This window comes from Rattus norvegicus, chromosome 14 (assembly GCF_021556685.1).
Source record: "Rattus norvegicus strain SHRSP/BbbUtx chromosome 14, alternate assembly SHRSP_T2T, whole genome shotgun sequence".
Lineage (NCBI taxonomy): Eukaryota > Metazoa > Chordata > Mammalia > Rodentia > Muridae > Rattus > Rattus norvegicus.
This window is the reverse complement of record NC_141547.1, coordinates 21,228,135-21,244,922: the sequence shown is the minus strand read 5'-3', so window position 1 is coordinate 21,244,922 and position 16,788 is coordinate 21,228,135. Positions and strand designations below refer to the sequence as shown.

The 16,788-nt window shown below is 38.2% G+C and overlaps 1 protein-coding gene across 2 annotated transcripts in view; it reads right to left on the bottom strand.

Moving 5' to 3' along the window:
• Positions 1–3,798: 3,798 nt before the first annotated feature.
• Positions 3,799–16,788, bottom strand: part of Ugt2b35 (UDP glucuronosyltransferase 2 family, polypeptide B35) — a 37,876-nt gene continuing 24,886 nt past the window's right edge. Inside the window, exons 6-7 of one of the 2 annotated variants that reach the window (XM_087584428.1) lie at positions 5,390–5,547; positions 3,799–4,333 (exon numbers count right to left, since the gene is read on the bottom strand). In XM_087584428.1, the coding sequence (XP_087440554.1) occupies positions 4,215–4,333; positions 5,390–5,547 (277 nt within the window). In that variant the 3' untranslated portion in view covers positions 3,799–4,214. 2 annotated transcript variants of the gene reach the window in all.

The window sequence follows — 16,788 nt, the reverse complement described above, 5'->3', positions numbered from 1 at the left end:
CTAAAGTACCCTCCAAGCAACCCAAAGTACCTCATAACTCTCTCTTTTCCAGTCTAGGGGAGCTAACACTGGGCATGGATACAAACTCCCATACACATGAAACAATCAAGTACTATGTGGCAAGAGCAATTACTAGTATGAGCACTGCCTATTCTTCTAGAGGACCAAAGTTCGAACACCACTACCCACATCATAGCATAAACAACTCCACTTTTATGCAATTCTGTCATTGTATCTTAGAAGTTTGCTAATTTATACTATCTGACAACTCTCACACCATCATTATATGATGAAATTGAGTATATGTGGGTGGTGTTGCAAGATTCTAAATTTATCTTTTTTTTATTTTATACAGTTTCAAACCTAAAATTGTTCTCCCAGTCTCAGAAGAGATTTCAACTTAAGTTTTAATTACTGCTGAAACTCTTGAGACTATGAATGATGTTGGACAACAACTGCATTTATTTTCCATTGTTAAAATGACATTCCATAATGTTTAGGAATAGTTCATTATAGTTTCAGATGTGTTTAATGTTAAATGGATGAGAGAAAGAATTCAATGTTTAATGTTTTATCTTTAGTCTTAATTCGATCAGGTTGAGAAGTGCCCAAAAAACCATCAAAGTATACTCATGGATACTTCAAGGAAGGACTAACAAAAAGAAGGGCATACTTAAAGCTGAATTTGGAGTCCACTATTTATTGGACTGAGAGTATGAAATACCAGTCAAAAAGGAGATAATGCAGAAATTCTCCATCTTTGCTTGTGGCCACCATAACCAGAACTGCACTTCTCTGTGACACCTTCCCCCAACATGATGTATTGAAGTTCTGAAACTATAAAAACCACGCTGATTCAATTTTATATTGAAAATGGAAAACACTGATTTGATAGTTTGGACATCACAGAGGTTGTGTGACTGTGATTGAGATTTGTAATCAAACCCCAAGTGAGTGGAGAGACATAGTGTGTGCTTTCATTCTCCCCTGAGGCACCTGACCCAAGACTGAGAAAGGGATTGGAGTAGAATGCAAGAAACCTTCCTGTGAATCAATCCTAAGGGGCTGACTCTGGAGGACACCTTCCTATGGTACAAGATAGGACTTCATATTGCATAGGATATTCAGGATGAAAGATGTCATATGGCATAAATGAAATAGAACACCATATATGATAAGATTGGAATCCAGGTATTATCATCACATGTTCTAACACAGATGAGATAGGGATAAGAAACCAGGCTTTGTCTTGGATAAGGGGAAGTATAAAACATCTGATAACAATAAGAATAAATTTTCTTAGGATTGTCCTCAAGTGAACTCACTCTAGTACTTGGGAGACAAACCTGAAGAAAAAAAGGACCGATAAACAATGACAGGGTATGTCAATTTTTCACAGAATATCCTAGTGAAAAAAACTCCCCAAGGCTGGAAGGACAGGAAATTAAAAGAATTTTTGAGAGAATCCTAACAGGTCTTTATAAGAAATCAAATGGAAGCAGCTAACATATTGTTGACAAGCATATATCAGATTAATGAGGGGTGAGGTGTGCAGGAACTCAAGGTTCAAATCCTCAAGCAAAAATCTCAAGCAGGGTAAGACTGGAGAAGGACTCCTGGTAGAAATAAGAGAGCAAATGTTATAAGTGTAGGGAGAGAAGACATTCAAGACAAAATGCCTTATTTTAAAAAGACAAGAGAAAATTTTATTCTTCGTAACTTTGATGAGGATTAAAAGATTTTGGTGAATGCATTTTTCACTGGGAATTGCATTACAGAGTTGATGTGGTGATTTCAGTCTCTGTACTTCTTGCTTTTCTGCCTACTCATGCTTGCAGTGAGTATTTCCTTGGATCAAGTCCATTTTGGTAATGTGCCGAGATTCTTGCTAAATTGCAGTCTTTGTTTCACTTCAGTTCTTGTGCTGATTAAGATGGCTTATAAGTACAAAGGTTGTGTGTGTCTTATCCAGGAACTAAATTATCAAGGCAGGAAAGAAAACTGGATTTTAATTCAATATTTATTCAACATTGATTGACCGCTTTTGTTGGTCACTCTCAGATTCTATCATGACTCATGACTTCAGTTTCATATTTAAAGAAATAGCAAAGTCATCCTTTCTTACTGATGCAAAAATAAACCCAACCAAAAAACTCCCCATGGACAGAGAAATAATATGTATAGAAAGAAATCAGAATACAAAATCCTTATTAAGGTAATCACTAATATTAGTTACTATAAATTTGTTACAAATTCATGGGATATTTTTATTTACATTTCAAATGTTTTTCTCTTTCCCCCACCGTTTCCCACCTCTCTACTCTGATATTCCCCTACACTGGGGGATCCAGCCTTGGCAGGACCAAGGGCTTCTCCTTCCATCGGTGCCCAAGAAGACCATCCTCTGCTACATATGCAGCTGGAGCCATTGGTCTGTCCATGTGTACCTTTTGAATGGTGGTTTAGTCCCTGGGAGCTCTGGTTGGTTGGTATTGTTCTTATAGGGTTGCTAACCCCTTCAGCTCCTTCAATCCTTTATCTCCACAAATGTGGACCCCGTTCTCAGTTCAGTAGTTGGCTGAAAGCATTTGCCTCTGTATTTGTCATGCTCTGGCAGAGCCTCTCAGGAGACAGGTTTACCAGGCACCTGTCAGCATGTACTTCTTGGCTTCAGCAATATTGTCTGGGTTTGGTGGCTGGATCCCCAGGTGGGGCATGCTCTGAATAGACATTCTTTTGTTCTCTGCTCCAAACTTTGCCTCCATATCTCACCCTATGAATAGTTTTTTTTACCCCTCCTAAGAAAGACTGAATCATCCGTACTTTAGTCCTCCTTCTTCTTGACTTCATGTGGTCTGTGAATTATATCTTGGGTATTCTGTGCTTTGGGGCTAATCTCCACTTATCAGTGAGTGCATACTGTTTTTTTTTTTTTTTTTTTTTTTTTTTTTTTTTTTGGGATTGGGTTACCCCACTCAGGATGATATTTTCTAGTTCCATCCAATAAATGACATTCTTATTAAGCTTTGATTAATGTATGTATCAGCCATAATGGACACACTAACACTTTTTCTCTTGTGGATTTTCATTTGTGGATTTATATAGAGAGGGTATGGTGATGCTGGAAGGTCTAAAATAATTAACTTCTGTTTCCTACCTGTGAACTATCATAGAATAAGGGATAGAAAGATTATAAGGGTTACAGAGTCAAGCTATCTTCTGTGAAGTTGAATTTATGAGAACCATCAGGAAAGTTACATTCATGAAGTATCAAAAACATGGGTGCCTAAACAAGATCTGAATAAGGATGACACCAATATTCATGTCAGTATGAAAAAAAGGTCAATCTCACCCTGGCCCCTACTCTACACAAAAATTATCATAGACACCTAAGGAACACTGAGAGTAGGAGAGAAATAGTCATTTCCAGGAAAGAATATCCAAATTGGAATGTTTTCAAAATAAAAGAATAATGATGATGGACATATGTATTTGCTTCACTCCAGTAAGTTTTCACTATTGGAATTTTCCTAATATATATTTATATATTTGTGTGTATGTGTCTGTCTGTCTGTCTGTTTCTCTCTCTCTCTCTCTCTCTCTCTCTCTCTCTCTCTCTCTCTCTCTCTGTGTGTGTGTGTGTGTGTGTGTGTGTGTGTGTGTGTGTGTGTGTGTGTACTTAGAGAGTTTGGATAAGCAATTTTTTCTTTTTTACTTTGGAGATGCATGTCAGCTATAGAATTCATCTTGAAACAAGAGACAAAGGGAAAATATTCAAATATTGGAAGGGTACTAAGACTCTTTCAATTAAATCTTTATTTATATATTTTTCTACACAGGCAAATTGTTTTACATTGAATAGTTTGAAAATTAAAATAAATGATGGGATTCTTTGGTCACATATCAGAAGCCTCAGAATTATATGTCTTTTTACATGGTACAAAATTACAAAGAAGCTATGCTTCTGTAAAGTTATTAATGAGTTTTTAGAAGGTGGTTCATAACTTAAAATGATGAACAAATTTCATTCATGTGATGCATTATCATTGAGCTCTACTCATTCTTTGTTTTCTTTTCCTTCTTTACAAAGAATCGATAAACAAATAAAAAGCACTTTAGAGCAAGGACTACAGTGACTGCCACACAGGAAAGTAGGAATCCAATCACATCCAGAGAGTGGTACTGGTACCAGGGAAGGTTATGTCCAAGTGATCTCAGGTGCTTGGCCCCTTTGTGGCGCATGACAAACTCAATCCAGAAGACAGCTCTGTCCAGTGGCTTCGTAGGCTGGTCATGGTGAATGGTTGACAACCACATAGCATTCTTTTTATAACTGTATGAGATAAAATGGCTATTATAAAAATCACAGAATGAATCAAGAACACAGTTATAAATTTTTGTGTAGGTAGTGAAGATGATTATACAAACTTAGAACAAAAATAAATTATGTTTTATATTCATGCCTAAAAAGATGTTAGTAAGAATATCTAAACTTCTTGAGAAAACAGGATGGAAGCATATAAAGCCAAAAGTTGGAAAAGGTCAAATATTTTAAATTACAGTTTATAGACAGTTAAATCATAAATTCAGAAATTATCAAGATGAGATATTTTTATTTGAGTATATGAAACTTCAGTTATCTAGTGTCAGATTATGGTCCAAGAATAGAATCTTGTGATGAGATTTCCGAGCATTTGTGAGAAAACTCCATGAAAACAAGAGTCTTGTACCCTCAGTTTCTTTAAAAACATAGAAGTGTTCATGGATTATGCTTTTGTGCCCCTTTCAGGTGTAGCAGATAGGCATGAATTTACCTCAGATTGTTTGTTACAATCGGCTATTTTTATTTATTCATATACCTGTATGGAAAAATCATCTTTCACTGTGCATGGTTTACCCGTCATGTACAGCTTACTCTTGTGATTATTATCATTGATAATCTTCATTTTTTGGTTAGCATTGTCATTTTAGAAGTAAAAGTGGTTCTGCACCTCTACCTGACTCCTTGCTCCCTGCCCTCAGGACCCTACACCATGCCTGTCTCACAGGAGGTCTGCCCTAACCTGGGATACAGGTGAGATCCCCATGCCAATACCCACGCCAGAAGGATCCCCCACCCACAGAGTCCTGCAGATGTGTGATCTACCATGCTCTGCCAGAGTCCTACCCACTTTCTGGTGTATGTCTCCACCCGAACCCATGGCAAATTAGCCTGCCTGCATCCCCATGGGAAGCCACAACCTACCTATCTCTCAGGAGGTCTGGCTTTGGGGGGGTTAAATTTACATTTCAAATATTATCCCCTTTCCCAGTTTCCTGTCCATAACCCCCCTATCCCATCCTTACTCCCCCTTCTTTTATGAGGGTGTTTCCCCACCCAACCACTCACCCCTTCCTGTCTCCCCACCGTGATATTCCTCTACATTGGGGGAGGGGTCCAGCCTTGGCAGGTTCAAGGGCTTCTCTTCCTGTTGGTGCCAAACAGGGCCATCCTCTGCTACATATGCTGCTGGAGCCATGGGTCTGTCCATGTGTACTCTTTGGATGCTTTGCCAGAGAATGACAAATACAGAGGCGAATGCTCTCAGCTTACCACTGAACTGAGAATGGGGTCCCCATTGGAGGTGTTAGAGAAAGGATTGAAGGAGCTAAAACAGGTCTATCCTAAACAGGAAGAAAGATGAATATGCCACCACTCAGACCCCAAAGCCTGCCTGTCTCCCAGGACTTCTGAGCTAACCAGGAACACAGGGAGACAGGAGGCCTGCTCTAACCAAGAACATAGGAGGCCTGTCCTAACAAGCAACAGCACTGCCTGACTCCCAGAATGCCTGCTCTGACCCAGGTCACAGAGATCTACATGCTTCCAAGGATGCCTGCTCCAATCAAAACACTCAGGTCTATTAACATCAAAGATAAACATGGTAAAATGCAAGGACAAGAATATAAGCAACATAAGCCAATGTAGTTTGTCATCATCAGGACCCAGTTCTCCTACAAGTGCAAACCCTGGCTACCCTACGACACCTGAAGAGCAAGATTCTGACAGAAAATCCCATCTCATGAAGATGTTAGAGTCCTTTAAGGAGGATCAAAAGAATTCCCTTAGAGAAATACAGAAAAACATAAAAAGGTAGAAGCCCTTAAAAAGGAAACAAAAAAAATCCCTTAAAGAAATACAGGAAAATAAAATCAAACAAGTAAAGAATTTTAACAAAATGCTTCTGGATCTTAGAAAGAAAATAGAAAAAATAAAGAAATAACAAATAGAGGCAACCCTGGAGATAGAAAACCTATGAAAGAGATTAGGAGCTACAGATATAAGTATGACCAACAGAATACAACTGATAGAGGAGAGAATCTCAGGCATAGAAGATACTATAGAAGATATTGACCCATCAGTTAAAGAAAATACAAAATGAAAAAGTTCCTATCCAAAACATCCAGGAAATTTGGGAAACAATGAAAAGATGAAACCTAAGAATAATAGGAATAGAAGAGGATGAAGATTACCAGTTCAAATGGCCAGAAACATTATCAACAAAATCATAGAAGAAAACTTTCCTAAAGTAAAGAAAAGGATGACCATCCACATGCAAGAAGCCTACAGAATACCAAATAGATTGAACCAGAAAGGGAATTCCTCCTGCCACATAACAGTCAAAACATTATATGTACAGAACAAAGAAAAAATATTAAAAGCTGTAACATAGGAAAAAAGCCAAACAACATATTAAGGCAGACCTATCAGAATTATATCAGACTGCTCAAGGGAGATGGCTAAAAGCAAGAAGATCCTGGAAAGATACCATAGACCCCTAGAAACCACAGATGTCAGCCCAGAAAATGATACCTGGCAAAATCCTCAATCACCATTGATGTAGAAACCCAGATATTCATGGCAAAACCAAATTCAAAAAATATCTTTTTACTTATACAACCCCACACAAGATACTAGAAGTGAAACTCCAGTACGAGGAAGGTAAATATATCCAAGAAAACATTAAGATATTAATCATCTCACAACAAATACAAGAGAAGAAATTAGTGCACAAATAGCACATCCAACCAAAAATATCAAGAACTAACAGTTACTCATCTTTAATATATCTCTAAACCAATGGACTCAATTTCCCAACACAAAAATACAGGCTAACAAATATACAGACAAGATCCATAATTTTGATCCATACAAGAAACAAACCTCACCAACAAAGATAGGCATTTCCTCAGAATAAAATGCTGGAAACAAAATTTCCAAGCAAATGTTCCCAAGTAACAATCTGGAGTAGCCATTCTAATATACAATAAAATAGTATATTAGAATGAAAGTAATCAAAGGAGATGGGGAGGCACACTTCATACTCATCAAAGGAAAATTCCACCAAGATAAAGTCTCTGCTCTGAACATCTATGCCCCAAATGCAAAGACATCCACATTCACATAAGAAACTTTACCAAAGTTCAAAACACACATTGAGCAAAAATAGTAGGAAATCTCAACACCCAACTCTTACCAACAGATCCAGTCATTGAAACACAAACTAGAAAGAGACACAGTGCAATTAACAGAAGTTATGAACTAAATGGATTTAACAGATACTTACAAAGCATTCATCCCAAAGCAAAAGAATATGCCTTTTTCTCAGTACCTCATAGAACCTACTCCAAAATTGATCATGGAATCAGACACAAAACAAACCTCAGTAGTTACAAGAAGATTGAAATAATCCCATGCATTCAAACAGATCACCATGGGCTTAGGCTGAACGTCAATAACAACAAAATCAACAGAAAGCCCAAATACTCATGGTATCCAAACAGCTCTCTGCTCAATGACAACTTGGTCAGGGAAAAAAATAGAGAAAGAAATAAAAAACTTTATGAAATTCAATGTAAATGAAGACACATCTTACCCAAATTTATGGAACATAATGCAAACATTGCTAAAATGAAAATTCACAGCAGTAAGTGCCTTTATAAAGAAATTAGAGAAATCTTATCCTAGTAATTAAACAAAACACCTGAAATTTCTAGAACAAAAAGAAACAAACAAGAGGACTAGAGGGAAGGACATAGCCAAATTTGGAGCTGAAATCAATCAATTAGAAACACAGAGAATAATACAAAGAATCAACAAAACCAAGAGCTGGTTCTTTGAGAAAATAAACAAGATAGATAAATCTTTAGCCAAACTAAGGGACACGGAGTCAGAATCCAAATTTACAAAATCAGAAATGAAAAGGGAGACATATCAATAGAACCTGAAGAGATTTAAAAAAAACTTTAGATCCTTTTACAAAATTGGAAAACCTATATTAAATAGATGATTTTTCTAGACAGATACCAGGTACCAGAGTTAAAACAAGATCAGATAAACCATCTAAACCATCTCATAGCATCTAAGGTGCTACTTAGTAGAGGGAAGGAAATAATCACAGGAGGCAAAGGGAGGGAGGGACCTGTATTGAAGAGGGGAGGGGTATGAAGCAAGACAGAAAAGAAGCCCAAAGGGCCAAGTAAATGAATGGAAATATACAGCTGTGGGGGATGGGGGTTGGAGCGAACCTCTAGAAAGTCCCTGAGACCTAGGATTTGAAAAGCACCAAGTATTCAGTGAGAATGACTTAGCCAAAATGCTGAACAATGATGAGGCAGAACCTGAAGATTCCACCTCCAGTAGGTAGACAGGACCCTTAATGGACAAATGGAGTCACCAATCAACCTTCCACATTTTTGACCCAGAATTGTTCCTGTCTAAAAAGTTACAGGGACAAAATTGGAGCAGAGACTGAAGGAATGACCATCCAGTTACTAGCCCAACTTGGTATCCATTCCATGACAGAAACCAAACCCTAACACTATTAAAGAAGCTATGTTGTGCTTGCAGATAGGAGCCTCTGTGGCCATGCTCCAAGATGGTCTATCAGCTGCTGACTGAGAATGGGGACCCCTAAGGAAAAGTTAGATGAAAGATTGAAGGAGCTTAAAGAGATGGCAACAGCAGTATCAACTAACTTGGACCCCTCGGAACTTACAGAGACTAAGCCTCCAACAAAAGAGCATACATTGGCTGGTATGTAACTGCTGGCACATGTGTAGTAGAGGACTGCCTCATTTGGCTTTAGTGGGAACAGATGGGCCTAATCCTGTAGAGACCTGATACTTCAGGGGAGGAGCATGTCAGGGTAAGGGTGCATGGAGGGGGTGGGCTGGTGAGTGGGTAATGAAGCATCCTCTCAGAGGCAAAGGGGAAGGGAAATGGTTTTACAATCTATGTGGAGACTAGGTGGTGAGACAACATTAGGAATATGAATAAAATAATTAAAAATAAAAATAAAATGCCAATTAAAAGAAAAAGAAGTTAGAATAGTCAACATTTCACACTGAAGATGGAGGTGCATTTGATTCTATTGTTGGAAAGATTATTGATGAGAACAAAGAGAAATGTGAATCAGAGACATGGGTTATGGCCCTAAATATCAATTTATGTTGTGCACAAGTAATAATTACAATGGTGATAACTTACCCTCCTACTGTTTATAAAGTACAATAGGAAAAATTACATATTTCTTCTCATTAAATCATCCTCATTTCTTAGTATACATATTTTATAGTTATTTACATTTAAGATTAAATGTATCTGATGGAGGAATGGAATGAAAGGAGGCTTCTTAGTGATGGGGAGGGAGGTAAATACAGAAAAAGGTGTGAAGATGGCAAAGGGAGATGGCAGAATTCAAGGGATCTGATTAGGGAAATGGAAAGAGGGGAAGAGAGAGGGGAATGAGAGGAGGGAAATGGAGAAAATAACAAGAAGGATGTTGATAAAGCCCAAAGAATGATGCTATTGACTATTCCAATCATGTATAAAAATGATCATGGACTTCCAGTTTCTAACTGGCGCCTGTACCTTGCTGATCCTGGTCCACAGCTCCCTGTTCCCAAACCCCATGGGAGAGAGAGCAGAGTGCCCAGAACTGCAGCAATCCTGAGATTGCAGGGCAGCAAAAATTGTCACTTCTGCCCACCCTTGTCCACATCCTTGGCCCAAGAAGAAATTGTATAGGGTTTCTGGGCACAGGAAGATTGCTGCAGTAAAGCTGCAGGAGCCCTGTGGACCAGAGTGCTCCCAGATCTGAAAGGACCTGGTCAAACAGCTCCCTGCACCCAAATCCCCTGGGAGGAAGATCTGGACTTTTATAGGGGTAGACACGCCTGGGAAACAAGAGGAGACTACTCTCTGTTCACATTTCTGACTCTAAAGGAAAACACCTAGCACCGTCTGGAACCCCTGTGCACAGGGACCCAGTAGAAGGAGGGGCAGGCCCTTCTGGTTCCCACCCACAGGGACAGCTGAAAGGCAGTGGACAGGAACGACATCAGGTCTGAGAGAAGAACACTCTGTTCCCATAACTGGCTGAAAGAAAATAGGAAAACAGGTCTACAGCACTCCTGACACACAGGCCTATAGGAAGGTCAAGCCACTGTCAGAAATAGTAAAACAAGTAACTTCAGAGACAACTAGATGTCGAGAGGCAAGTGCAGGCACCAAAGCAACAGAAACCAAGACTACATGGCATCATCAGAGCCCAGATCTCCCACCAAAGGAAACATTGAATATTCAAACACACCAGAAAAGCAAGATCTAAATTTAAAATCACATTTGATCATGATGGTGGAGGACTTTAAGAAAGACATAAAGAACTCCTTGAGAGAAATGCAGGAAAACACAAGTAAACAAGTGGAAGGCCTTAGAGAAGAAACAGAAAAATCCCTGAAAGAATTACAGGAAAACACAATCAAACAGGTAAAGGAATTGAAAATTGAAATAGTAACAATGAAGAAAGCACAAAGATAGACAGCCCTGGATATAGAAAACCAAAGGAAGAGACAAGATGTTGTAGATACAAGCAACACCAACAGAATACAAGAGATAGAAGAGAGAATCTTAGAAGCAGAATATTCCATAGACATCATCGACAAAACTATCAAAGATAATGTAAAATGGAAAAAAGTACTGGCCCAAAACATACAGGAAATCCAGGACTCAATGAGAAGATCAAACCTAAGGATAATAGGTATAGAAGAGTCTGAAGACTACCAACTCAAAGGACCAGTAAATATCTTCAACAAAATCATAGAAGAAAATTTCCCTAATCTAAAGAAAGAGATACCCATAAACATACAAGAAGCCTACAGAACTCCAAATAGATTGGACCAGAAAAGAAACTCTTCCTATCACATAATAGTCAAAACACCAAGTGCACAAAACAAGGAAAGAATATTAAAAGCAGTAAGGGAAAATGGTCAAGTAACATAAAAAGGCAGACCTATCAGAATTACACCAGACTTCTCCCTAGAGACTATGAAAGCCAGAAATTCCTGGACAGATGTCATACAGACCCTAAGATAACACAAATGCCAGCCCAGGTTACTGTATCCTGCAAAACTCTCAATTAACATAGATGGAGAAACCAAGATATTCCATGACAAAACCAAATTTATAAAATATCATTCTACAAATCCAACCCTACAAATGATAATAAATGGTAAAGCCAACACAAGGAAGCAAGCTACAGCCTAGAACAAGCAAGAAACTAATCATTTAGCAACAAAACAAAGAGAAGAGAAGCACACAAACATAATCTCACCCCCAAATACAAAGATAACAGGAAGCAACAATCACTGTTCCTTAATATCTCTCAACACCAATGGACTCAATTACCCAATAAAAAGACACAGATTAAGAAACGAGATCATAATGCAGACCCAACATTTTGCAGAAAATACACCTCGGAGACAAAGACAGACACTAACTCAGAGTAAAAGGCTGGGAAACAACTTTCCAAGCAAATGGTCTGAAGAAGCAAGCTGGAGTAGCCATTCTAATATCAAATAAAATCTATTTTCAACCAAAAGCCATCAAAAAAGATAAAGAAGGACACTTCATATTCATCAAAGGAAAACTCCACCAAGATGAACTCTCAATCCTAAATATCTATGCTCCAAATACAAGAGCACCTACATACATAAAAGAAACCTTACTAAAGCTCAAAACACACATTACATCTCACACAGTAATAGTAGGAGATTTCAACATCCCATTCTCATCAATGGACAGATTATGGAAACAGAAATTAAACAGAGACACAGACAGATTGACAGAAGTTATGAACCAAATGGACTTAACAGATATTTATAGAACATTCTATCCTAAAGCAAAAGGATATATCTTCTTCTCACGACCTCATGGTACTTTCTCCAAAACTGACTATATAATTGGGAACAAAAGAGGCCTCAACAGATACAGAATGATAGAAATAATCTCACGCATCCTATCAGACCACCACGAGCTAAAGATGGTTTTCAAAAACGATAAGGAAAGAACGCCCACATATACATGGAAGTTGAACAATGCTCTACTCAATGATAACCTGGTCAAGGAAGAAATAAAGAAATAATTTAAAAACTTCTTAGAATTTAATGAAAATGAAGGTACAACATACTCAAAATTATGGGACACAATGAAAGTGTGCTAAGAGGAAAACTCATAGCCCTCACTGCCTGCAGAAAGAAATAGGAGAGAGCATATTTCAGCAGCTTGACAGCACACCTAAAAGCTCTAGAACTAAAAGAAGCAAATACACCCAGGAGGAGTAGAAGGCATGAAATAATCAAACTCAGAGCTGAAATTAACCAAGTAGAAACAAAAAAGTACTATACAAAGAATCGACAGGACTAAAACTGGCTCTTTGAGAAAATCAACAAGACAGATAAACCCTCAGCCAGACTAACCAGAGGACACAGAGAGTGTGTCCAAATTAACAAAATCAGAAATGAAAAGGGAGACATAACTACAGAATCAGAGGAAATTCAAAAAACCATCAGATCCTACTACAAAAATCTATATTCAGCAAAACTTGAAAATCTGCAGGAAATGGACAATTTCCTAGACAGATACCAGGTTCCAAAGTTAAATATGGAAAAGATAAACCATTTAAAGAACCCCATAACTCCTAGCGAAATAGAAGCACTCATTAAAGGTCTCTGAACTAAAAAGAGCCCAGGTCCAGATGGGTTCAGTGCAGAATTCTACCAGACCTTTAGAGAAGACTTCATACCAATAGTATCCAAACTATTCCACAAATTTGAAATAGATGGAGCGCTACTGAATTCCTTCTATGAAACCACAATTACTTTTCTTCCTAAACCACACAAAGACCCAACAAAGAAAGAGAACTAAAGACCAATTTCCCTTATGAATATCAACGCAAGAATTCTTTTGTATTGAAAATACTCAATACAATTCTTGCAAACAGAATCCAAGAACACATCAAAACAATCATCCACCATGATCAAGTAGGCTTCATCCCAGGCATGCAGGGATGGTTTAATATACAGAAAACCATCAACGTGATCCATTATATAAACAAACTGAAAGAACAAAACCACATGATCATTTCATTAGATGCTGAGAGAGTATTTGACAAAATTCAACACCACTTCATGATAAAAGTTCTGGAAACAACAGGAATTAAAAGCCAATACCTAAACATAGTTAATGCCATATACAGCAAACCAGTTGTTAACATTAAACTAAATGGAGCAAAACTTGAAGCAATCCCACTAAAATCAGGGACTAGACAATGCTACCCACTCTCTCCCTACTTATTCAACATAGTTCTCGAAGTCCTAGCCAGAGCAATCAGACAGCAAAAGTAGATCAAAGGGATACAGATTGGAAATGAAGAGGTACAAATATCACTATTTGCAGATATATGACTGTATATTTAAGTCACCCCAAATTTTCCACCAGAGAACTATTAAACCTGATAAACACCTTCAGCAAAGTGATGGGGTATAAAATTATCTCAAATAAATCAGTAGCCTTCCTCTACACAAAAGAGAAACAAGCAGAGAAAGAAATTAGGGAAATGACACCCTTCATAATGGTCCCAAATAATACCTCGATGTGACTTTAACCAACCAAGTAAAAGATCTGTATGATAAGAACTGCAATGGAAGGAGAAGCCCTGTGTCCTGCTAAGACTGAACCCCCAGTGAACTAGACTGGTGGGGGGAGGGCGGCAATGGGGGGAGGGTTGGGAGGGGAACACCCATAAGGAAGGGGAGGGGGGAGGGGGATGTTTACCCGGATACCGGGAAAGGGAATAACACTCGAAATGTATATAAGAAATACTCAAGTTAATAAAAAAAAAAAAGAACTGCAAGTCGCTGAAGAAAGAAATTGAAGAAGATCTCAGAAGATGGAAAGATATCCCATGCTCATGTTTTGGCAGATTAATAGAGTAAAAATGGTCATTTTATCAAAAGCGATCTACTGATTCAATGCAATCTCCATCAAAATTCCAATCTAATTCTTCATAGAGTTAGACAGAACAATTTGCAAATTTATCTGGAATAACAAAAAACCCAGGATAGCTAAAACTATCCTTGGCCATAATAGGACTTTCAGGCTAATCACTATCCCTGAACTCAAGCAGTATTACAGAGCAATAGTGATAAAAAACTGTGTGGTATTGGTACCAAGACAGACAGATAGACCAGTGGAATAGAAATAAAGACCCAGAAATGAACCCACACACCTATGGTTACTTGATTTTTGACAAAGGAACCAAAATCTTCAAATGCAAAAAAGATAGGATTTTCAGCAAATGGTGCTGGTTCAACTGGAGGCCAGAAGGTATACGAATGCAGATTGATCTATTCTTATCACCCTGTAAAAAGCTTAAGTCCAAGTATATCAAGGACCTCCACATCAAGCCAGATATTCTCAAAATTATGGAAGAAAAAGTGGGGAAGAATCTCGAACACATGGGCACTGGAGAAAATTTCCTAACAAAACACCAATGGCTTATGCGCTAAGATCAAGAATCGACAAATGGGATCTCATAAAATTGCAAAGCTTCTGTAAGGCAAAGGACACTGTCATTAGGACAAAACGACAACCAACAGATTGGGAAAGGATATATACCAATCCTACAACTGATAGAGGGCTTATATCCAATATATACAAAGAATTCACAAAGTTAGACTGCAGGAAGACAACCCTATTTAAAAAATGGGGTTCAGAGCTAAACAAAGTATTCGCAGCTGAGGAAGTTCCAATGACTGAGAAGCACCTAAAGAAATGTTCAATATCTTTAGTCATAAGGGAAATGCAAATCAAAACCACACTGAGTTTCCACCTAACAATAGTCAGAATAGCTAAGGTCAAAAACTTCGGTGACAGCAAATACTCTCGAGATTGTGGAGAAAGAGGAACACTACTCCATTTTTTGTGGGATTGCAGACTGGTACAACCATTCTGGAAATCAGTCTGGAGGTTGTGCAGAAAATTGGACATTGCACTACTTGAGGACCAAGCTTTACCTACTTCTCTTGGGCATATACCCAAAAGATGCTCCAACATACAACAAAGACACATGCTCCACCATGTTCATAGCAGCCTTATGTATAATAGTCAGAAGCTGGAAAGAACCCAGATTCCCTTCAACAGAGGTATGGATACAGAAAATATGGTACATCTACACAATGGAATACTACTCAGCTATCAAAAACAATATCTTTATGAAATTCATAGGCAAATGAATGGAACTGGAAAATATCATCCTGAGTGAGGTAACCCAATCACAGAAAAACATGCATGGCATGCACTCAATAAGTGGATATTATCCCAAATGCTCAAATTATCCTAGACGCATAGAACACACGAAACTCAAGAAGGATGACCAAAATGCAAATGCTTCACTCCTTCTTTAAAAGGGGAACAAGAATACCATTAGGAGGGTATAGGGAGGCAGTTTTTAGAACACTGACTGAAGGAACAGCCATTCAGAGCCTGCCCCACATGTGGCCCATACATATACAGCCACCAAACTAGATAAGATGGATGAAGCAAAGAGGTGCAGGCTGACAGGAACCGGGTGTATATCTCTCCTGAGAGACATAGCCAGAATATAGCAAATACATAGGCAAATGCCAGCAGCAAACCACTGAACTGAGAATGGGACCCCCGTTGAAGGTATCAGAGAGAGGACTGAAAGAGCTGAAGGGGCTTGAAACCCCATATAAACAACAATGTCAACCAACCAGAGCTTCCAGGGACTAAGCCACTACATAACATACATGGATTGACCCTAGGCTCCAAATTCATAGGTAGCAATGAATAGCCTAGTAAGGGCACCAGTGGAAGGTGAAGCCCTTGGCCCTGCCATGACTGGACCTCCAGTGAAGGGGAATGTTTGGGGGAGGGTGGTAATGTGAGGGAGGATGAGGAGGGGAACACCCACATAGAAAGGTTGGCAGAGGGGTTAGGTTAGGGGATGTTGGCTAGGAAACCAGGAAAGGGAAAAACATTTGAAATGTAAATAAAAAATACCCAATTTAATGAAGTTATAAAAAAAGTGTAAAAAACAAAACAAAAGAAACAAAAAAAACCCAAAACAAAACAAAAAAATGTGGATATACTCATTTGCTTTACTCTAATAGGCTTTCGCTTTTATCCTAAAATATTGGGTTACATAGTTGCACACCCAACCATACACTTAATGTTTATGTTCATATCTGTTGTATTTTGATGATAAAAGTTATATATGCCATAAAAGTTGCATATCTCTTTTATAACATTCAGCTTTCTCCATTATTATGTATTTCTATGGCTTCTCTGTGTAACCGATGTGAAGCCACAATTAATATTTCATTTGTTTTTACTCATTGTCTATTTACATTTTGTATAATCTTTAAAACTCTGATCGATTTTTT